General features: G+C 38.4%; 1 protein-coding gene across 1 annotated transcript; it reads left to right on the forward strand.

The window, feature by feature from the left end:
- Positions 1 to 9,420: 9,420 nt before the first annotated feature.
- Positions 9,421 to 12,951, forward strand: lbx1a (ladybird homeobox 1a). The gene is made up of 2 exons (XM_043255955.1): positions 9,421 to 10,474; positions 10,932 to 12,951. The coding sequence occupies exons 1-2, from the start codon at positions 10,150 to 10,152 to the stop codon at positions 11,414 to 11,416; spliced, it is 810 nt and encodes a 269-aa protein (XP_043111890.1). The 5' UTR covers positions 9,421 to 10,149; the 3' UTR covers positions 11,417 to 12,951.
- Positions 12,952 to 24,809: the final 11,858 nt, after the last annotated feature.

The raw sequence follows: 24,809 nt of genomic DNA on the forward strand, positions 1-24,809 counted from the left end.
TACTGCTGATTAAACATTGATTTTCCTCAGCACCCTCTCACCCTGATAAATAGAGCATTAAGAGGTCTCCACAAATAATAACATTGTGGAATAATGAAATTTGTTATATCTGGGGAACCACAATGCTTTGAGTAATATCTTGGATTATTGCATTTTGATCGTCTTGCATAGTGCAAGTGAAGGTTATTATCATCTACGGTCTGCAGACATAGCCTTACCGTATTTTAATGAGAATAATGACCCTCAAAAAACTCTTTTTTTGCAGGTTTCCTTAAGAACATCCGCGGAAGTGAGGTGAAAGAGAGCGAGGAGGAGGAGGAGGAAGAAGAGAGGGTGAAGGCAAGTTTAGCTTGCAGAGCATGCTCTTCCTCTATCATGGTAAGTGAGCTCCTCCTAATTACTATTCAATAAACTCCCGTTAAATTAACAGCTCAATAGGCAACAACATCTGCTGTATGTGGCAGGCCAGTGAGTCGTACATCTTCCCCAAGCCTTTCTCTTTCTCTCTCTTTCTCTTTTCCCTCTCCGTCTCAAGTTGTCTCACCGACAGACGGTTTAGTGAATCATTCTCATCTGCTATTTGATTTCTCTGACTCTTTGTCCCTGGCACTGTGTGTATATGTGTGTGTGTGTATATATATATATATATATATATATATCAAGGTCCAGAAAAGTATGATAGACATCACCAGAATAGTCCATCTGCCAGTGGTTCTATCAGTGGTTCAGCTGTAATGCTATGTAGTGAAGTGAAGTTTTTTTTATATGGAAAGAAATCAAAAATAATGACTTTCTTCAACAAATGCGGCACCATAGCTTTACTGTTGTATCATTGCACGCAAATGTTCTGTATCAGCCATGACACACATACGCTATTTGCGTGCAGCGATACTCTCCAAAATGGTGCTACAGAGCAAATGATGCCTAGATTTTATTTTCTTGATTCTAGCCAGAACATCTACAAATTTTTCTAGTCAAGTTAAAAAAAAGTGTTTTGTTTTTGGAAAAATAAGTCATAATTAAGTGACATTTTGCTTAGAATAACCTAATAGTCTGCCAGTGAGGTAAGCAAAATAACCTTATTACAAACAGAAAACAAGGTTATTTTACTTACCCCATTGGCTTATTATTTTGCATATTTCAAGTAAAAAGCTTTAGACAATATTTTTTATTTGTCTAGAAAATCCTTATTCATTTAAAAAAATATTATAACAATTCTTTTTTTGCACAATATTACAGTTTTCACTGTCTTTGATCATATAAATGAGCACAAGTGACTTACTGAACAAAAAAGTCTTACTGAACCCAAACATTGCATGCTACTATATATATAATAAATATAACAAACATTGCATGGAAGTACAGTACATTTTATGTATATGTAATAAGTATAAATGATTAAATCTACAATTCTGAGCATTTGAATTCAGTTACTATTAGCATTTTGGCCCATTCAATTTTCAGATGCATTTAAGCCATTTCAACTCTGTACAGTTCCTTCTATCACAGGATCATTCCTGATCATTCCCTGCGACTCAAACCCATGACTTTGGCATTGCAATGATCTAGCAGTAACCTTTTTTTTAAAACAAGTTTACAACAATTGTTCATGCAGAAAAAAATTGTGTTTACAATAAGACGTGGTTTTATAGACGATTTTTAATTTTTTTTTACTGATCATCCTCTCATCTTTGGCTTTGTGTCAGTGGAAATAAAAAACCGTGGTGGTTTTAGCAGCTATATTTTGCCATTTTACAAAACATAACAGTAATCGCATTAAGAGACCAGGTCGAATACCACGACAAGTTGAGATGCTTTGAAGAAGAACTATATAATTCAGCACTTTTCCAGTCTGTCATCTGAGAGCAAAGGCTGTCCGGCTGTCTGTCAGTGAAAGATTAGTTGCCCGGCTCACACGGTCTCCGCTCTGCTGTCACAAAAGGGCCGGGCAGCTGCCGGACCCATCCAGGGGCATCACTCACCACTAATGAACATATCAGTCCAGTCCAAGCTCTCTCACAGACGCTCCTCACGCAGCCATGAAGAAGAGGGGTGAGGAAAGGCTAACCGAGTTAGCCGTTCTCAAGCGGCTTGGACGGAGAAGACAGATTGAGGATGATGCAAATGGGTTAGGGATTTTTTTGTGTGTGTGTGTGTGTGTGTGTGTGTGTGTGTGTGTTTTTGCGTGCACACGTATGTGGGTGTGAAAATGATCAGTGTGCTTTGAAATGGCAAACCGCACAGCAAGGCCGGGCCCCAGCGCTCATTTCTCATCTTTCTCTCACCTGTTCCACACTGCAGAGCTCACAGCATTGATCCAGACACACCCGGCTCCTCGCCATCCATCATAAGACCAACACTCCCCTCACGCTGCTCAAGGTCCACGCGTCCTCCTTTCCGCTTTTAGCCACCCAGGTAAAGATATTCATCAGGCCTCTTATCCTCTTCTCTCCCTCCTTTTCCCTCCAGTAGTCTCTCTCTCTCGTGGAGAAGACAACTCGCAGCCACATTAATGCAACGCAGCAGCCACTGGGAGGATAACAAGACCCCTAGTACCTGCGAGAGAGAGAAGTGTGCGTGAGATCTGCAAACACACACTGACATAAAGAGGTCATCTCATAAATCTTTAGCAGATAGGGTGATGCTGTTTGAGTGAGCTGTGAATGGGGCCTCAAAGCCCAAGTCACTGGGGTCAGCGGATCAGGAGAAAGAAAAATAGAGTTATCCGTGAGAGAGGGATCCGTAGACATCGCCGCATACTTTATCTGTACTTCAGCTATAGTTATATTGGTCCTGCAGGTCATCCCTTGTGGTTAAATCAGGAAAGAAACTTGTTTTAATTAATCCTGTGAAAAGGCCAGGGCTAATTATAACAGGTGAAGGATGGCTTTCTCTTTTCCTTCTCTCTCTCTGTGCTGCGCATCTGTCTCTTTGGACTCTCCTCTTCACCTGTGATTGATAGAGGACTCAGTCCCAGAGCCTACAGATTTCCCATGCCTCCAGAATCGTGTTGTTGTTTTTAGAGCAAGCATATTTTTGTGCTGTTTTGTGCCTAAAGACTGGAATACACTACATAACATTTGCCCAGATTTTGGCCCTGAGTTCACTCTAGTTGCCTCGAGCGCAGATTCCAGTCAGAGGATGTCAAACGTGTTTGATGTTTTGGAGCCAATTTTGTTTTCATTTGTAATGTGTCTTGTAGCAATGAGTCACGTGTTTCCGAACAAGTTTTTTTTCTAGAATGACTTAAAACTCTGTGATCCCTAGTCTCATAGTGTATGTTATACTCAGTTTTGTCTGTAACCAAGTTGGCATGTTTATGGTTTCACATGTTTATTCTATTTAGATTTTAGTCATTTAGAAAGTCATTTATTGCCGTTTTAAGATTCTGCACATATATCAAGTGCACAAAACATCGTAATCATAAATGTATTAAAAATATATCAATTTAATTAAAACCATATTGAAATGTTTGATCTAGGCTACATTATTATACATTAAAATACATTTTGTCTTGCAGTTAAACGTACAAAAGTGAAAACAAAGTCTTGCTCAGCGGTTAATAGGTGGCGGATACGAGTATGATTTTACTTTTTTTATTTAAATATTCATTTAGCATCATCATTATGAAATATAGTATTTAATTGACATTACACTAAATTATTACAACTTAAAGCTAAAGTGTTTCTATTTTAAAATATTTCAAATTGTATTTAATCCTGTGATAGCAAAGCTGAATTTTCAGCAGCAGTTAATCCATGATCCTTCAGAAATCATTTAATAAGCTGATTTAGAAAACAGTTGTTCCGGTTTTGTTAAAATCATTGTTATCTGTTATTTTCAAAACTAGAAAATTAAAAAGAATAGCATTTATGTAAACACTGTAACACTATAAATGTCCTAACTGCTTCTTTTTTTCAAATGGAGCCTCCTAACTATTGAAAGACAGACAGACAGATAATTCTTACATTCCATTCTTCATACTCCATGCTAATAACTCTATACTTTCCTATCCTAAACATGTTGCATTTAGTTATTCCATTGAGCATTATTTGTCCCTTTATGGCCCTACGACCCACTAGTCGAGAACCGCTACTGTAAGAGAACTCACAAATCTTTTCCTCTCTTTACTTTCGGATACAAGTATTGAATAAAAGCTGTATAGTTATTTTACTACAGGGTTGTCAGTTGGGTGCCACAGATTAAACCATAATGAGTTAAGCAGCCCAAAGGATAAGAGCTTGTGTTGTGCTTCACTCACGTTTGTTGTGTTTTGTGTTCATTTACTTTTGGCAATGCTGTTGGTAACGCAGGTGAAGCATGACATGTTCATTTGGATGAAAAAAAAAGCAGCATTCACAGCTGGGGAAGAATATTTCTGTCCTGTTGTCAGCAGGCATTCGTTAATAGGGCCACTTCGCTCTCTTTGCTTATGGAAGTGTTAACCGCACACCCAAATTAGCTCTGATGAGCAGACGCAGTCTAACGTGACTGATACATCTCCGCCGGCCGTCGGTTTTAATTCTGTAATGAAGAGTATAAAATTATTTCGTATGATTACAAACTAAGATTAAAATGATCATATTGTCGTTTGAACTTGAGTATCAGTTTTATTCGATAATGAGCACAACAGTGATTTCCTTCTCCTAATTATGATATTTTTGATTGTTTATTGAGAATGTTTGTGCTCTTGAGTACGAACACTTACGTGGATGATTTACCGCACGTCCCGCGCTACGAAATCCAGATGTTTTTTTTATACACGTGGCCGTTATGGTAATCCACGTAGCATTTTGATGCGCTAACTGTACATCTGAATTATTTACATACAGTGAGTCAACGCGTGGTAGTGGATGTCTTTAATAAGGCCATCAGGGGCAGAGGGATGGGTCATCGCTCTCTTTCCTGTCTGCCGCAGGAGGCTCTCAGTGCTGTTCAGTGGCAGAGTCTGGTCTTGTGCCATGGCAGCTTTCCTCAGGTGCTGACCTGACACACTTTGTCCTCCCAATATCTTTTTTCCGACAGGGATCTATTTCTCATGTCTGCCATGGAACTTCTCCAGGCTGTGGCATTAGAAAGGGGTCTGTCAGAAAGTGAGAGGCGATAAGTGTGCTGTGTCTGACTATGAGCTACTTGTTATCTATGTCCCCTCTTTCCTCCACAGGACTATCAGCTAGATGCTTGATGGATTCTCAGGGAGGCCGTGCTTGGATTTAATTCTGCACGAACGTCGAGCACATTGCCAGCATATTTAGTTATGATTGACACTTGGATGAAAATTAGGTTTGAGTTTTAATATATATATTTGAGTCTTATAATTTAGCATAGTTACATGGAATTCCACTAACATCCAATATGATTTCTGTGTGGATAAAATTAATCGGCAATTGCTTGAAACATTATTTCCAATTCTTTCGAAATTGTAAATTTGTATACATGTGCATAGAAGAAAAAACGGTTTCAGTTTCAGGTTTAATGCCCCCCAAATCACACTGTCTGATCAGAACGCATTGAACGGTCCACAATGCTCTGATGGATGTCAAAAAGATTACGTCACTACTTTTGTGACTCCCTCAGTCCTCTCACATTATCACTTTTGTTTAGTTCTGCTAACTTCTGCTTCGTTCTCCCAGATGGTCTGGTATAACTAAATGATCGCTGTCTTCTCTACTTCCAGTGTTCATGTTTTCAAGTAGGCAGTGGTTTTTCCAAAGATCCTATGTGGCCATAATTCATTCGGAGAGTTACGTATGACATAGATTGCGTGTCTGAAGTCGATATATCTTATACTTTTCCACTTTCCCGTTCTTACCCTTTAAGTAATGGGTCCTTTTAAGCACGGCTCTGCATTTAATCCTCACTCATTTTGTCTGAACAGTCAAAGCCCAGTCCTGCAATTAGACTGAAATGTCACCAGACTCTGTGCGTTCATGCTTTACTCTCGATACCCTCCACACACCCTCACAGTCCCTCCGCTTTTAGAGAAAGCATGCATCGCATCCTCTTTCCAAATAGACCTCACGCAGGCCTTGACTCTGCACTTGTTTTTCTGCAAGCCGTCAGCTCTGGTGTCACCCAGATCTTGTGCCAGCTCCACATCTATTACTCACCTAATTGATGTAGAGGCCTGTGTGCTGTGCTGCAGATTAACCAGCCAGAATTATTTGCACTGCAGCCATTGCGACCCATAGAGCATCTCGGTCTAGTGTTACATTACTCTGTACTGCCCAAGAGGGCCTGGGGAAAAAAAAACCAGGGGCATCCATGGTGTTTAGAGCATGATGTGGACTTCAGCCAAAAAACTGTACTGTATTTGGGGGCTGTCCTGAAGAGCTTGCAATAAACGCATCCAGTCGTGTTGAGTTTTAGGTGATTACGTGTATAGATAATGATAAGCAGGGGTTCGTTTTTTTGTTGGTTATGAATTTCTGATTTCTGTTGAGGGATTTTTCTTCTCATTAACATTGCTTTGCTCTCAATTTGCACCGTTGAGAAGCACTAATCCTGTGGAAAAACACCATAAAATTGCATCAGACATGAATTAGGTGTGACTGTCTCTTCAGAAAATATCTTAATCGCATTAGACTGACCTTGTAAAAACAAAAAAAAAAACAAATTTAAGGAAGGTAATTTACATTAGGATGACAGGACATTTGCTGCCAGTGCTGTGCTTGCCAAATGTTAATCTAACCTTTGTTGGGAAGCAATCCAAACTACTGTTGATAATAATAGATACAGGGCCTGATTAGCATGATTCATGCTCATGCCTCATCTTTCAACACATCATGAAACCCATGTTGTTGATATCATGAATGCTGATATATTCCTTTATTGCAAGACATTGAATATTTGGTCTTGGGGCCTCTTTTTGTCCATATCAGAATGTTTTTAACCACACTGCAAACTAAATATAAGAAAGAGTTCTTTCTCTTAGATGATAAGTTATGTTCGAAAAAGTTCAAAATAAATGACATAACCAAGATAAACAGCCCCTCAGACATACTTATAAATTTAAACTCAGAACTATAAAACTGCAGTGTTATGTGACCAAAAAATTAGCTTCGTTGAAACCATAAAGTTCATCTTCTTCCTGGATCATGGGCGAGGCTAACCACATGTAAACCATGAAGTATTTTAAAAGAATTATGAAAATTTTATGTAAATCTAAATGCATTAACTACTTTTTGTCTGCTATTTTCAGTAGCTTCATTACTCAGAATTTCTCCTGAGCATGCAATAAGCAACATTTATTTTCTCAGCTAGTCATGTGAGTTTGTTTAGCCAACTGAGTTTTGAGACAGATCAGTCTTTTCATGCGTAGTATGTGACGCTTTAAAAATACTACGTCGTCTTTGACATTGATTGCATCTGTGGCTAATTGTAATAGAATTACAACCGAAAAAATGCACATTGTTCAGTGATGAATTTTAGCGCAGTTTTAAACGTATTATTATTATTATTATTATTATTATTATTATTATTATTATTATTATTATTGGGTATTTTAGTAGTTCCACCATGCCGTTAAACTAAGAGATTAAAGTTGTCTACTAAATTAAAACGGTTAGCACATTTTATGCTGGAAAAGGGATACATCTAGAGGAAAACGAGATAAAATCGAGTTGTCAAATAAAACATTTCTCTCGTGAAAAGTGAATAAGGGCCTCTCAGTTTAGACAGTATCCCGTGAAAACTTTATACATCCATCTTACCAGATGTGTGGGCAGATCATTTACAATCCCCAGAAAGGTCATGTGAATAAAAGTTAGTGAAAAGATCCGATATTGCCTGTGAAATCGGAGCTCTCGGGGTCGGAAGCAGGGAATAAATTCTGGAATAAAACTGTCCAGACAGGCGTTCACTGGAGCAAGTGACAAACCTCTGAGTCATTAGACATGCAGAATACTCACAGACCCCGTGCAGACAACGAAAAATCACTTCAAACATTTTTGGTTCGGTCCTTCAGGCACGGACGGTCCCTTTTAAGATGCCTGCGAATTTCTTCTACAACAAGTTGAATTGAAAAACACAATTAGTTTATAAAATGTACACGGCATGAAACCAACGGCGAGATGTAACGCTGACTGAAAATCGCGCGCGATGCAATTCTATATTAATCTCTAGAACGTTACTTTTATGTAATCCTAAAAAAAAAAAATTCGACTTAATAATAATATATTAAGATTAATGATAAATAATCATATAAACTGTCGTTAATTAGAAGTATACGCGCTGCCTATTGCGTCGTAATAAACTTTATTTGCATGAATTCAGCAGTGGTATCTTCCGTGGCGTTTCATTGCGTCATATCTTTTTACGCAGGCGTCCTGCTCGCTGTAGGCAAAGCTAAATGATCGTGTCACACAGACGTAACCGCCTGCCTCTGTATCCTTTTATGGAGCTTTCTTCTTTCTTTTTTTCTTTTTCTGTGAACTATTAGTTTGTTTGAATGCATACAGATGTGCTGGTTTTATTGTTGATGTTGCACTCGGGTATTTGCGTGCGGTTGTGTAAAATGTGGGCGAGTTGTTAAGCTGTTTTGGCCGAATTCTAAATGTTCGTTATTCGCGCCAAATTAAAACGACGGCTGTGTGGATTATGGAATCGGTTTAATGCGAATAATTGCTGCTGTACGTCGATTTTATATCCAAATTAAATAATTTTCTTTCATTTTATTCAAAAAAAAAAAAAAAAGATTTAAACAAACGACTTACAAGGTGGCGAAAGGGGAAACTTTCTCTGGTGAAGCTAAAGTCTACTAACCAACGAAACGCACTGTTTAGATGAGCCTTTATCCGCCATACACGGCTGTTATCCCGCGTCCCTCGCGTTGAGCCTCAGCCTCATTTCTGCCAATTTAACCAGGCCTCGTTACGCTAAAGCGCCTGACGAAAACAACGCAAAAAACGATCATTAGACGCTTTAACCAACGCACTAATTAGGAAACACGCACGCGCTACAAATATAGATTATAATATAGCCTACGTAATTAAACGTATTTATTATAGCTATTAACTTAAAATCATTTCACATTGTTTTAATTCTATTCCTGCGCATATAAGTTTACCCTCGTTCTGCGTTAAACGACGAAAAATAGTTCCCATAATGGCAAAAATACCGAGGATTGAACAGCAGGCGATTTTTAGAGATGAAATATCTTACTGCTGATGCGAGCTGGCCCTTTGCGCTTGAATTATGGCAAAGAAGATTTGGTGCAGCTGAAGGGGACGATCTCTCTCTCTCTCTCTCTCTCCCTCCCTCCCTCTCCCTCTCTCTTTCTCTATTACACACTCGCTCGCACACACACACACTTATTTTGTTCTATCCACAAGTATTATCAGCCTTGATATACTACCTGCCTCCAAAATACATCCATTGAGCAAAGCGTAGAGAACATACTTTTTTTTTTTAAGCGGAACATTTTAGGTTAATAGATAATTGCAAACACCGACAACTTGTGCTGGAAAAAAAAATATTTTAATTTCAAATGCGCTTTACTGAAACGGAGACGTTTTCTGTTGTAATTGCGTGGTACAAATGTGTAAATAAGTAGGAACGGAATATCGACAAATCATTAATTTGTAGTAAAGAGTGGGAGCGTTAAGTATTGTAATCCGGCTGAGCTCCTCCTCCCGGCCATGCCCTCTAATTAACGGGGCTCCTTTCCTGCTAAAGTCTGCATCGGACTGCAACATAGTCAAAGAGCAAGAGGGAGAGAGAAAGAACGAGAGAGGGAGGGAGGGAGAGAGAAAAGTGCCACTGGATGTAATTGATTGTCTTGCTATCAAGAATAACTTGTTAGTAATAGTCAATTCCGGCTGCTTTTGAGGCTGACTGTTTCCACTGAAGCATCAGAGGTTGTCATTCTGCTTCTTTCTGAGGCTCGGCCGTTATCCAGGAGCCGAGGACAGCAGACGAGGCTTTTTAAAGAAAGACTTAAAGTTTTCCGACCCTGCGGCAAAAGCAACAAAATGCTCGACTATATCTGATTCCGCGGATTTGGGGATTTCTTCTCGTTCGAGTTTCTGCGCTCGTTAATAGTTTCGCAAACCGAGCTGCTCTCGAAAAATTCGAAAAGAAACGGTGGGGGGAGAAAAAAAAATCCAGAACTCTAGCTTATTTTCAAAACAAGCTAAAAAGAGACAAATAATGACCTCCAAAGAAGACGCAAAAGGCGCCTCGGTTGAGGATCGAAGGCGCAGCCCGCTGGACCACCTTCCTCCACCTGCTAACTCGAACAAGCCCCTCACTCCGTTCAGCATAGAGGATATTTTAAACAAACCTTCCGTCAAACGAAGCTACGCGATCTGCGGCGCGGCGCACCTGCTTTCGTCCGGTGAGAAGCACCCGTCCACGGGCCATCCCCTTTCCAACCGCGCGCTGCTCACCCAGACGTCTCCACTGTGCGCCCTGGAGGAACTCGCCAGCAAAACCTTCAAGGGACTGGAAGTCAGTGTTCTACAAGCGGCAGAAGGTAAACACGAGGCCCGTCGTGCGTGCAAAATTACATTCGGACTGTTAGATTGCGATGAAATCTTTTAATACGCCGTTCGTGTGCAGCTAAAGTGAAAGCATGCAGCTTATTGTTTTTAACTCGTATTGATGATTAAAAACATATCGAAGCGTTTTTTTAAAGACAAAAATATGTGGATTAATTGCGTGCACGTGCAAAATTAAATGGCTAAAATATATATCCACGTGCAATTAAACAATACATATAAACGGGTGAAATTGAGTGTTCGCATTTTCAGGCCCGTTTGATTTATAACTAAACTGTTAAATATTCTCGAGGACATTGCTTTCGCTGTAGTCTAATATGTAATATCTAATATTATTTGTGCTATCGCTAAATTGTCTGTTATCGGTGCCGTTCATTAAAATAAATCGATGTTTTTTTTAACACCGCTGCATTATTTTTGTGTTTGCTTTAGGAAGAGACGGCATGACATTATTCGGTCAGAGGAATACCCCTAAAAAGCGGAGAAAGTCGAGGACAGCCTTTACCAATCACCAAATTTACGAACTGGAGAAAAGATTCCTCTATCAGAAATACCTGTCTCCTGCCGATCGGGATCAGATCGCGCAGCAGCTCGGGCTCACGAATGCTCAAGTCATCACCTGGTTCCAGAACCGCAGAGCCAAGCTCAAAAGAGACCTGGAGGAGATGAAGGCGGACGTGGAGTCGGCCAAAGCAGTGGGCTCCGTACCTTTTGAGAAAATGGCCAAACTGGCAGACCTAGAGAAATGCGTGAACGGCACCCTCGGAGATTCAGTGAACAAGTCTCCATCGCAGTCCAACCACGAGCACGAGGGCACCAACAAACTCCACATGTCACCATCGTCGCCGTTTACAGACCACACAACGAGCAAAGAGTGTTCAGAAGACGAAGACGAGGAAATTGATGTCGATGACTGATTTTCATTGAACGACATCGGTATTATTTTTTTTTTCTCTCCCCCCACCTTGAGATGGTCCTCTGAAACCATAGAGTGAAAGTGCCATTAATGCACCAAATGTATTAAATGACTTGTATTAAAAGCAAATATAAAAAGGAAAAAAAAAAAATCAAAGCAAGCATGGGACAGTTTCTTCAGATCTATTTATGCAGTGGCGGTATTGTAATCATTTAGCCTATTCGTTTATAGCTGAAGAGCAATAAGTACCTTGATAATATTTCAGTCAGATATAAACACACACACACACACACACACACACACTGAAAGCACGATTGCCCACACAGAACTTTTTTACCCGGTTCTGAGTAAGTTGAATGCATGTTTTATTTTGTTCCACGAAATTATTTTAGTTAAAAATGGCTGCAGATCTGATATTGATATCTCAAAATATCAGAATCTTTCATTCACGCGCGCAGCCCCCTGCGCGTCCCCGTTACGCCTTTTGGCCTATGACGAAATCGTTTGATAAAAGAGTGTATTATAAAACATTTCCTACAAAAGTTATCACGGGAAAAAAAAATCGACTTCTCTGATTAAATCTGGATTGTCACATTTTAATATATTTCTTATGGTTTGTATGCCTGTAAGTGCCTTTTTAAGCCAGGAAACCATTTAAACCAAGTGTACAAAGTGTAATGTATTTAAAATGAAATAAAATGTCTTTCTCTAAATTTTCGACGTTAGTCTGATAGTTTTATTTATCGTTTTGAAAATAAGCAATCGAGGTAACGTAAACGAAACATCTAAGTTGTGTAAAAAAAAAAAAAAAAAAAAACAATTCTGCAGTGTTTTGTTTATCTCTGTAGCCTATTTTTATTTCCTGCTCCAACACTCTTTAAAACTGCATCGAATGTGTTTTAGATTCGACATTTCACGCTTTTGATTTCCAAAACGGCATAACGTGTTTTTTCCTGTCCCCACGACGCGTTTCGATATTCACAATGGATGTGTGTGAGAAACAGAAATCTGGATTGATGAATGCGCGCATAAAGGATGGCCAAAAAACGCAGGGTTTTTGGCCCGTTTCTCTGCGGTTGAAAGACGCTGTTTCCTTGCAGAGCGGAGAGAGGCAGTCGTTTCTAGCGTAAGGCGTGAAAAGCGGGGACAAATGAGCAGTCTCCCCTGATGTGACAAGCTACAATGAAGCATGCTCTGCCTCCCGCGGCTCTCAATACGGAGACAAGCGTGTCCCACCGAACAAAAAGGACACAAACGTTTGGAGGCCATATGGTTTTTGAATTTTCCTCACAATTTTCAGACAATTTGATGGATTGAGCCGGCCTTCTTTTTAAAGTGTTTCGCTCAGTTTTCACAAAGGCAATAATGCGCACAGGGGCGAGGGCATCTGGGCCTATTAATGTCCCCTCTATTCTCTCTTTTCACTCGGCTGTTTTAAACAAGTCTATGAATTACAATGATACTGACTCGTCTTGTTAAGAGGTTGTCTTCTGCCTTTGTTTGTTTGAGTGTTTGGCTTAAAATAATAAAGTTACCATTTTGGCTACGCGTAAAAGCAGAACATATGGCTGGAGTGACACTATTTATGGATCAGAATTCCGTGCGGTTCTATCGGCCTCGTTTTTTTTGTTTGTTTGGGGTTTTTTTTTCGCAATTTAGTTTTCCTTGCGAGGTGTGTTATGTGGACACGTGTGTGTGTTGTATGCTAGATGCTGTTTATATGCACAATTCTCGTGTTTTCGTTTGTTTGCGTTTTTTGACGTTACTTTTTCGATTCGTTACAGATTTGTGTATTAGATAAAAACTGTTAAACGAGGTTTTAATGTTATTTTCACCTAGCAGTTATGAATTAATAGTGACAATAATAACAGCCTATTAAAAGTATCGTATTATTATTTAAACGAATGTCATTACATTAATTAATATTACACAATCGTTTTTTTTACAAAAAAAATAACAAAAGATATATCTTAGAAATTACATCTATAATATATATATATATATATATATATATATATATACACACACACACACACACACACAAAAAGGTTAATTATTCATTGTCATAATTTTATTATGTGTTTGTCTGGTCTAGATACCTTCTAGAAGAATTCAGTCGAGTGCAATAACTTTCTTGCTCGTGATTACATTTTTCGTGCTTTTGATATTATTTCGCATCGTAAAAAACGAAAGAGCTTCATCGCGGCTATGAATAGACTGTTTTAAGCAACGTGAAGCGGCTGTAATGGCAGGATCAGAGACGATATGCGGACAATGCGATATTTGTCACCGCTCCATTAACATGAGCAGACTCCAGAGTCTCCAGCACTGTCTGCCCATGCGCCTCCGCGCCGCAATATAATCGCACGCCTTTCCGCGTGTCCGCGATTTAGCGTTGTTGAAACGCTCGGGTTATCGATCAGCCCGCATCGCTCGCGTTTGGCTCTAGCTCACAAACGAGAGAGGTTCAACAAAGCCGCGTTAGACTCGGACGTCCTTTTATTCGGACCAAGTCGCGCCCGTTATCCCCCCCCCCTCTCTCTCTCTCTCTCTCTCTCTCTCTCTCTCTCTCTCTCTTTCGCTCTCTCTCTCTCTCTCTCTCTCTCCGTCCGTGCCGTTCTCGCGGGCAGAAAGTGGAAAATGTATATAAGGGGTGCTGATATATCAGGAGAGCGCGAGCTGCTGGGGTTCAGTTCCTTATTTTATGAGGTGTTGTCAAATGTGGCAAAGATAAGTAATACTACAATCTGAAAGAGCATAACGTGGTAATTAATCCCAAAGTCTTAAGTGTATTTCAGCTCAAGAGAGAGAGAGAAAAAATCTCTAATTCAATCGCCCGGAAAATTGAAGTTTGATGCATGAGTCCCTGCTGAAACAATGGGGTTTGCTCTCTCTCTCTCCCTCCCTCCCTCTCTCTCTCTCGCTCTCTCTCTCTCTCCACAGCCATTTACCCTTTCTTTTTCTGGCTAATTGTTTGATTAGAAAAGAGGAGAGATACCAGCGATTTTCTGCCTTAATTAAAATTTAACACATTTTTTCACTTCAAGATAGATGGATGGATAGATGAATAGATGGATAGATCGACAGGTTTTTCCTTCCACGCAGTTAACATTTTAAAAAGCCTTTCATCGACTCCACGCGAGACTCCGTGTCATAACAGTGTATGATTCGAGGTGAGAAATGAAGCAGATGAACCTGAGGGGAAAGCTTGATTGATCACTAAATAGGGCCGGATTCCTGTGTTTTAGTTATAACGCTTCCGCGGGACCCCCTTAATACTTCAAACTTCAATTTTACGGACGATTGAACTAAGCGTGTCCCTGACAAAATTGATATATGTATTAATTTTCTTTAACTGTTGATTAATTACTCTCCACGCGAAAGAATTATACAAGACTTTTCGCCTCAAATTTGCATATTAATCAAATTCTAGTTGATAATTCAAACGGAAAAATGGATCCGAGGGAGTCGAGGGGCATAACTCGAAAAATATACCTAGCCAGATATTTTTTTTTTTCCCCTCCCTTGCTGCTAAGCTGCGTGTCTAGTGTATTAAAATCAAAGATGCAGAACGAGTTAGCCTGGCTATTTGGTGAAAACAGAAATTGCCTGTCCAGTTTTATGATGTGTTCATGCTGAGCAGGCAGATCTTAATGTGTCCTGTCAAAATGTCTAAGATTTAAAGGGGAAAGAGGCCTATTCAACACAGAACTCTCAGTGTGTGTGTGTGTGTGAGAGAGACCACTGGGAGCAGAGCTTTCATATGTGTAATTTGCCATGGAAACCCCTTTTTTATCGTCCACCTTCATGAAGCATGTAATATTTAGTATGTTTTTTTTCACGTCGGGAACATATGCTTATTTTTTCCTGCTATTAATTATAATTGTAAGCGTAAATTATGATTTATTACCTTTCTGATTAAGCCTAAGTGTGAGATGTAGAGTCATTCACCTCCGGTCCCAGCCGCTCTCCTCTTTTAACAGACACGTGAGTGCAGCTATATTACATTGTTGTAGTTTTCAGCTTATAATTTAAAAGTTGTCACAATACAATTTTATTGATTTTTTTTTGCTCTGCTGAGGGACTCCACCTCATCTGCTGCTACATCAGGATATTGTAATTGCATTCCCAACATGTTGTAATACAGAGGAAAATAACAGAAAAACTAATTCCGATGAATCGGTCTTTTTTTTTTGTCTACAGAATTTGCCGACTGAAAATAATTTAGTATTCATTCAAATAAAACATGAACGAATTTTCAGTAAGCGTTGATTATCCTCTGTCCCTGCCTTTAGGTGTTGTTGTCTGATCAAACAAAATAAAATAAAATAAAAGGAAAGAAAAGAAAAGGAAAAACTTTTGCTTTACAAGCTCTCTGGAGTGAGGTGTCCAAATGATTGCCGTTGGCTAGTTGTCCTAAAGTTATCCTGACCGTTAAATTAGAATATCTACAGTTTTTTTTATCCTGTGTTCGTAAAAACGTATTTGTTAATGATGCACTGGAAAACTAAAACCTTCCAAAAAAAATACATAACGATAATAAAAACTCTGAATGAATAAAAAAACTAAAAATAGAGGATGAAAACCGAAAGATTTGAAAGAATTTCTGACTGAAATGCGGATAGAAAGAACAGGAGTGAAAAATAACCAGAAGGTTACCACAATAACACAATTTATTAATTGTCTTTAATATTGGATTATATATTTAATTATATCAAATGTTTCGTTGCCAATAACAACAATTTAGCATAGTTTTAACTGCGCTCAACAGCGCTGCAAATAGTAACCCTACTTGTCCCGCCAACAAAGCAACTTAAAGCTAGACTAAAACAGATGTATTATATCGTAAATGTAAAAGTGCGGATAATTAAATTATATATTAAAAAAATAATTATGCATATATATATATATATATATATATATATATATATATATATATATATATATATATATATATATATATATATATATATATATATCGCTGTTATAGTTTGTGTGTGTTTAAAAGTAGGCTTAAAGAGTGAAAGGCTAATCATGAAAACGCCTCGTAGCAGTCTTAAGCAGGGAGAGCATGCAGTGTTTTTCCTCGGACAGTTCCCATATTAATGCTATCTGCTCTTCTTGAATTTTTGTTAAAACAAACGGTGCCATCGTGTGGTCATTAATAGTCGGGTTTCTCAGAGTGAGTCTTCATATGGCGACTTTTTTGTGTTGTAGTGCCATCTAGCGGTGAAATGAAGGTAACACCTTTAACACGCCTTTACTTGCGTGCGTCTGTTTAGACCGGCGCCGGTCTTTCACCAGACTGACTTCCATGCTGTTTTCCTACTACCACTGCATCTCTATGCACGTGAACAATGTGCACACTTTAAGCTTTAATTTAAGTGCTTCAACAAAAAACTAACATAAACTGTTATAAAACGACAACAAATGTCGTCTCATATGCACAAATGCATGTGAAACATTCGTCAAAGACCATTTTTACGTAACAAGTACCATACTCATTTCATCATAAATACTATCGAAAATGTTTTAAAACCCCGCCAAAGACCAGGTTTCCTCCTTTGTGATGCCCTGCCAGGCCTTTAATGCAGGGGGCTTGGGTTGTTGTTTGTGGGTTTTTCGGCATGCTCATCTTGGTTTAAATCAGGAGACTGACCTGGTCATCAGGACGCACACTCATGCCGTCACACTGTTCCGCCATGTTTCACAGATGTTGTTGTATGCTTTTTGTTGTATGTAGACTTAGACAGTGACACAGAGAACTCCTGGAGAGTGTTCTTCACTTGGCTGGATGTTGTTAAAGGTTTTTTTTTTTAATTGAAAGGAATAGCCTGCATCTATACATTAAACAGCCTTTGATTCAGTTTTCAAAATGGAAAAGGAAATTAAAATGTATTAACCTTTCCTCTCGATTTTGATGAAGATAGCCTCAAATGTAGCCCAAGAGTGTGCACTTTATATGTCATTATGTAACTGCAACCTGAGGATGTTTTGGTCAGCAGCTAAAATAATGATAGTTATGGCTTTTATTAGAAACACTGCATATGGTGGCTGGATGAGAATAAGGAGATCTGTGACCTCTGGCCCTGTGTTATCTTTCTGAAGTGACCTCTGGCTGTGTGGAAGTGCTGCTTAGTGCCCTGGGGAGAGAGAGGCCTGCATGCTGTCTGAACCTGCTGAGTTACAGAGAAAGAGCGCAGTATAGACACAGGAAAGGACAATATTTCTTGGAACCAGAGTAGGAGAGGAAGTTTGGGTGCTCAAAAAACGAGGTACTTTTATGAAAAATACCAGCCAATCAGAGAGAAGTCGATAGTTTTATTCAAATTTGTTATTACAAATTATATGTATATATATTTATGTATATGTGTGTGTGTATGCTGAACCTCAAACTATTGAACTGTTTTATTAGCTAAATCTTATTCATTTCATATTTAACTGTATACGAACGACAATTGCATTTATCATCATTATTTCATCACATTTTCACGGCAAAACTGTACATATGTCATATATTAAAACTACAAAATACAACAATATATTAAACATATTTAAAAATGTAAAAAAATAGAACAATTATCATAGAGTGATTATTTATTAAAATCTAATTATGGAGCTTAGAAATATAATATTTAATTTAAAATGATTATTTTAATTAAAAATAGTACATTTAAAAAACGAACTATTACTTCCTATGCCAGTGATTGTAACAGTGCACACATTACAGTTACAAAACAATAGGAATTCTTGCTTTCTTGGAAACTCCCCCTTTCTCCCCCCTGTAGTAAAGACACAACGGTACTGCATGTGTTTTGGAAAGTGGTCTGAGTGTCCCGCCGATGCTTACTTGACAGAAGAGAGGAAGGACAGGAGAAAAACAGAACGGCAGGCAGAGTGAGTGTCTGACAGGCCATTACTGCAGACGAGCCCATAACTCACCCTGATAAGTAAAGGCTTCTGCTGACATGACCTCAAGCAGGCCTTCGAGAGAGAGAGAGAGAGAGAGAGGGAGTCTAATGAACCATACTAAGTATCATATCGCAATAGGCTGAACACATGCAGTAATTGCTGTTAATTATTTCCCTTACAAAAATGGTTTCTCTGGCGTCACAGCACCCTTGATGAGTGGATTTCAATATTAAGTGTACTTACCAGTGCTCATTGTTGATGGAGGTTTATATGCTTACCACTAGAGGGCAGTTTAACATTTGTGGAAATTTGTTTTTGATGAATGATTTTCTTTTATCTCTCGCTATTCAAGATGGGAAATCACCACAGCGTTATACAGTCTCATGGATATTAATGTACTTTTTATAATCATGTATATTCATATGCTGTTTTTCGCTGCTATAAATTACATTTAGTCAAAATTTCATTTGCCTTCACGCATAGCCTGTGTTTTACTATGCGTGGTATAAATAATTTACATATGCGGTGATATCAATCTTTGTGTAATATAGGAGCTGTGTAATATGTATTCAGTGAGTGCGTCACATCATTATTGGTAAGGCCATGCAGATGACATCTGCTTTAAGCTTTTATTATGTCGGTGAGCTGGGATATGTTGATTCAGACACACTTAATGCAGAATAAGCCGAATGCAGAAGGAACGAAACAGGCATTTATATGACATTAAAACACTTTTGCTTTAAAATGTCTGAGATTCTGGTTATTTAATCAGTTAAATGTGCTGGTTTACAGTTCTGTTTTACAGTGTAATCAAGAATAAGTTAATAAGTTAACCCAAAAGACACCAAAATGAATGTTTAGATTGTATCTTTAGTGTGTTTTTGTTTAATATTTTTTGTCTTGCCTGCAGAACTAATTAGACTTTGCTTCATTTAAAAACTTGAAAATATATCCAGTATACATTTGGCAGTGTAGCGCTGTACAGAAGTTTCCCAATCTGTATTAATTTGGTAATACCACGTTCCATTTGAATCAGAGCAATGTTATGACTAGCGGTATGACTAAATGGTTGACCTGAATGCTTTGGCTTTTGTCCCCTGGTGTGTATGATACGTGCATTGTCTTGAATCACTGTGGCACGTCACGATGATGTATCACTTTGTTGAAAGTGGAGCTATTTGCACCTGTCTGTCTGTTCCTGACCCTAAGCCTGAAATGAAGCTTTATTAAGCTGGGCTGCAGATAAAACACACCGAATTTCCCACGAAAAGTTGTTTCTAGGAAGCTAAATTCGTAATTTTGTAAATTAAAAATAATTTAAGAAGTAGCCGTTTGAACTTGCTGTGAGGCAATTCATTTATTGATTAAAATGTTTTCACTGTTTTCATTTTACAGTATGTTTAAAAAGTAATTTGGACTTGTGCAATCATTTCATTTCTACAGCAATAATATTACTACTCAAAACAAGATTTGTAAAAATTGTGAAAAATATGAAACATTATTATTTTTTCTGCCACACCGTACGACACACTGATACGTCATATATCTTTACATGTAATATAAAGTATATGCGTGTACGTATTGTGTGTATTTCATACGCAGTTCTTGTAATTGTATTGCAGTTGGCTTCTAAAGATGTTTAAAGGGCTGCGGTTTAAGATTGATGCCATAGTAACAGTTCTTAAATGAAGTACTATATTGTTTCGCATAGGATGTAGAAAAGCAGCAAGAAGAACCAAGATGTTCACTTTTACGGACCAGAGTTATTGTGCTTTTACAAAACGGAGTGTGCAGCAATGGCTCGGAAGCACTTCCTAAGACAGAGCGGCTCAGAAAGAGACTACAGTATGCCAGACATCAATATAACATCCATTTGAACTCTGTCCTCCACAGGATGTGTTCCTGCAGTTTTTCTGACAGATGTCCCCTCAGTCTCATGCCCTATTACTCAACAGCATGGGGCTCTTCGGTCTTTATGTTTAAGCGTGACTTTCCATCATCATTTGGGGAGGTCCTGCTTATGCTTGCGCAAGCTTCGTGGCATTAAATGATGAGAGACAGCCATTAAAAAAGATGCTGCGTGTGTTTCGGATGCGTAGGCTTGCTCGTGAGGAAGGGGGCCGTTTGAAAGTGATTTGGTGAGGTGTGCGGCACAGTGTACTTTCCCTGCCTTTTTCCATCTGTCACGCGCTCTGACACTGAGATCTGTCTCGGAGAAGGCCAGACAATGAGAGACAATAATTAAACCTTCTTGGGGAAGGTTGATGCAGCGCTGTGTGTTTGTGGGCGGACGGGTGGGGGTGTGTTTGACACTTTTATTGTTGTCAGAAATGCAATATCCTGTCAGAGCCACGTGCAGGTGCTTTAGGTTATAGCTTTATGTTATATTTTTACAGGGGAGACGTTTATAGAAGTTATCGAAGCATTAATGACTATTATTGTTATACTTCATATAGCGCGTTATATGCTACCGAACGTGTGTGGTTCCTTTAAGAGCGACTCCAGTTTCCGTTATCACATTCAATCATACGTAATCAGCTGTGGAGCTGGGAAAGAAAATTATGGGATGTGTTCTTGGCAGTGAATAATGTTTCAGAGGTCTTGCTGTTCCTCTCCGGGGTAAAACTCTTTAACAAAGCTATTAAGTGTGTAGTGGTCTGATCCGTCCGTTGCAATGCTGTTATTTTTATTACTGCTAATATAAAGTTTGTTTTTACTTCCTCTCTTTTCCCCCTTTTTTACAGCCTTGATTATACTACCATTGAAAGTTTTTTTTCTTTTTTTAAAGAAAAATAGTGTTTTTATTCAGCACAACTTTAAATTAATCAAAAGCGAGAGAAGACATGTTTATCCATTTCAAATGAATTTGTTTTATTAATACAAATAAATAAATATTTCCACAAAATTATTAAGCAGCATATAATAATATTAAGAAAATATTCTTGGGCAACAATTCAACACATTAGAATGATTTCTTCTTTCCATTTAATACATTTCAGTAATCATTTCAACTAATATATTTTTTTTTAATTCTACCTAAACATTTATTCTTTTTTACATTTATGTTTTCTAATCATTTTCATGTACAAAAGTGCTTACAATTGCCGGTGTGCATAACTATTGCTATAACTTGCTTTTTTTTAAGAGATGGTTTCCATGACCATGCGTTATATTTCTAGACCCAACTAACTCATTCATACAAGATGGCAAAATCATGCATATTGCACTGAATATAATTTTTACGGGGTTTTTTCTCTATGATTTTCATCATGGTTTAGTTTAAGTTTTGGTTTAAAGCTTGGGTTTTATGGCTAGGCTGTGCATTTCTTCAATTCATATGACCATCTTTGTAAAGCTGTATTTATGTACGCAAAAAAAAATTGATGTCTGGCTGCACTCTCCAAAAAGTTTTGTTGGTGTTTTTCGTTAAGCTAACATTTTGTCCCACTTTTGTGCAGCATCAGCCCTGCAGTTAATTGCGTGGCGGAATGAAACCTTTCGCTTCTGGCTCACTTTTCTCATCTCCCTCTGCCTTGATTCTGGCTCTGGATCCTCGTCAGTCTGTGGCTGGGCCAGCCTGAGCCAAGGAGCATCTTGCGGAGGGTAATCCATCTCCATCACTTAAATGATTATCCCCATTAATCTGGTGTAAACTAATAAAGTCAACTGTGGCACTGCTTGCCTGAACTTCATTAAGTCTTTAGTACGTTTAATATGTCTTAATGTCCTCAGCTCTCCTGCTGCCGCGGATCACCTGGCATGCCGGTCCCCAGAGAGCCGCCTGAGAGATTGAGGCCATTTGTGCCATGTTTTGTTTCCTTTATTTTCCTCGCGCTCGTTTTTCGTCTGATATAGTGTCTGTTGGTATGACATACAAAGAGCTAGACGGAGAAACGAAGGGTGGGAAAGAGGAAAAGAGAGAATGAGAGGAAGAGAAAGACATCAGTGCAGGAGATTTAATTTGCCCAGCCAGGCCTCAGATGGGCCCCCGCAGTCAAGGGTTTAATTTGGCTTATCGCGTTATAAAAGACGACCCGGACCCGGTAATCAATCATCGGCCTGTCAGCGGGAAAGGCAGTTGTTGTAAGCTAGTATGACTTCCCAACGTGAGTCCGTTTTAATTGCCACCAAATTGACTGCTTCGTTGTTTTTTGAGGATGTACTAAAAGTTTGCTCAATTAAAGCCAACAAAAGCAGCGCATCACGATGGTTGTCCCCTGCCCCCTTCTCCACCGCCGGGTGGTTACGCAGCTATCGCGGGTCATGTTGACATGTGAAAGAAGAGCGCGTTTCCCCCGTAAACCCAACGAGTGGCGCCTGCGCAACGTTAGGACCTGACACTGTTTACTAGGCTGAAGGATGTCAAGCTGCCGCTGACCATTACCCAGCTAAAGGGAGCATAACTCACCCCCGGTTCCTTCTCGACAAAATAAGTGCTATCTCCAATAAACAAAAAGTTCAAGCGCAAGATGAATGCATCTGTATTGCTTGTGGATTGAAATTTATGAGACCTAATTCATCATGTCAGTATTTTCTCTTTTCCAAGGTTGCAGTGCGCGGAGAAAAATGTGTTTCCCAGACGAACGCCTGCTGGTTTTGGAACCAGAATCACAGAGGTATGAGAGAGAGCTTGAGCCGCTGAATGCAAAAGCTCAGTGTTTCAGAAAGCACCACGCACTGATTGCGGGATGGGAAAGAAAGTTTTTCCACAATCCCACGTGACCCGAGTTAGTGCACGTCTACCGCTTCCCATTTTTGCTTGGATGCTGTCGTCAATAAAATGTGCTCAGTTGCTGGCTCACTGATATTTATGGCTTTGGTGCTGCAGGGTTGAGCCACGAATGTGATAAAGCTCTTAAACTGGGGAGTGTTCACTAGAGAAACTTTTTACCATGAGTTAAAGTAAAAAAAGAAATGATAACATTTTACCAGGATTTAAAAATGAAGCAGCATTTTACAATTAATGTAATTACATTTATTTTATTTATAAATAAAAATCTAAATGTAATACAAATACAAATGAAATGATGTAATAATTATATGGCATACATTAAATGTGATTATATATAATTTAGTGCTCACAAATGTTTAGTTGCATCCAAAATAAAAGTTTTTGTTCACATACATGTTTCGCGTTTTGTATAAATACACACACAAACAGTATATATTTATATATTTAGTATATACAGTATGTATTATATACTGTATATTTACGTATATATACGATACAAGCATTAAAGCTTAAATATTTACAAACATGTGTTTGCATTTATTTAGATATAAATATATACCGTACAAACTCCATATATTATGTAACAAAAACATGTGATTTATCACAATTAATTGTTTGACAACATATAATACAAATATATAATTAGATTTAATTGTTAATTTTAATATTTTAAAGATGCTTTAATATTTCTGAAGTAATTAAGGTATGTGTTAAGGGATAGAGTAGGAAAGAAGTTCTCAGTGTGCAAAAAGTGCAATCTTTTTTTTTTACATTTTTCAAAAAATTAAAAACAGAAACTGAGCAATAGTTTTAGCTATTTTCTGTTATTTAAATTTGATGCCTTTATATTAGTGGTTTATATATAGATATAGAAAAGTCATTATCACTGGTTGCTATAATAAACGATTTAAAATAAAGGTTGTATCGATAAATATTTTAAATATTCAACCTTTAAAGATGATGATTTTCACTTTTTAAAAATACCTCCACATAATTTCTTGTTTAAACGCTTTGCTGACAACTCAGTTAACTAGTACTATATGAAGGTGATGGCTTTTCATTAACATTAATAAATATTATACAAAAATGTAAAATAATCATTTTTATTTTGATGTTGTTACAACCGATACAAAGTACTGTTAAAATTTACTTATAATACAGTTATTTTAGAATGTTTCTTATATCAAAATTTGGCAGGATATCTATAGTGAGTGAGTGAGTTACAAAGATAATAAAAAAAAACTTTATTGACTTCACAGTGTACTCTATTATGGAAATAGTTATTGAAGTTTTAGCTGCCTCTGTTTTGAGTTGTTGTGATTGCCCTCCTTAGATCTACCACCCTGAAAGAGTACTTGTTTTCTTTTCTCCGCCCAATTAGAGATGACCTATGACCCCTGAGAGCGATGTCTGTCCTGCCGCGCTGTAAGGCTTAGATAAATGTCTCATATGCATTTCAGTCTGTTTTCCTTTCCGAGACGTCGAATAGTCTGCTATTAAACGGTGAGAAAATAAAAACATCTCCGATAGCCACTCGTCATTTTTTGCGTTACGAAGATACAGCAAGACATTTGACAGAATACATTTCGGTACATCAACGCGTCACGTTACAGGAGTTTTAAAGAATGGGTGGATGTCGGTCAGCTGATGCCACATACCTTGCTGTTTGTGCAGGGGTGAGGTATCAGGGGAGACGCTAAGCTCTGGCCCACAGCCTCTGTCCGTCAAAGCAGATCATTAGGTGTGAGCT

This window comes from Puntigrus tetrazona, chromosome 13 (genome assembly GCF_018831695.1).
Source record: "Puntigrus tetrazona isolate hp1 chromosome 13, ASM1883169v1, whole genome shotgun sequence".
NCBI classification, from domain to species: domain Eukaryota; kingdom Metazoa; phylum Chordata; class Actinopteri; order Cypriniformes; family Cyprinidae; genus Puntigrus; species Puntigrus tetrazona.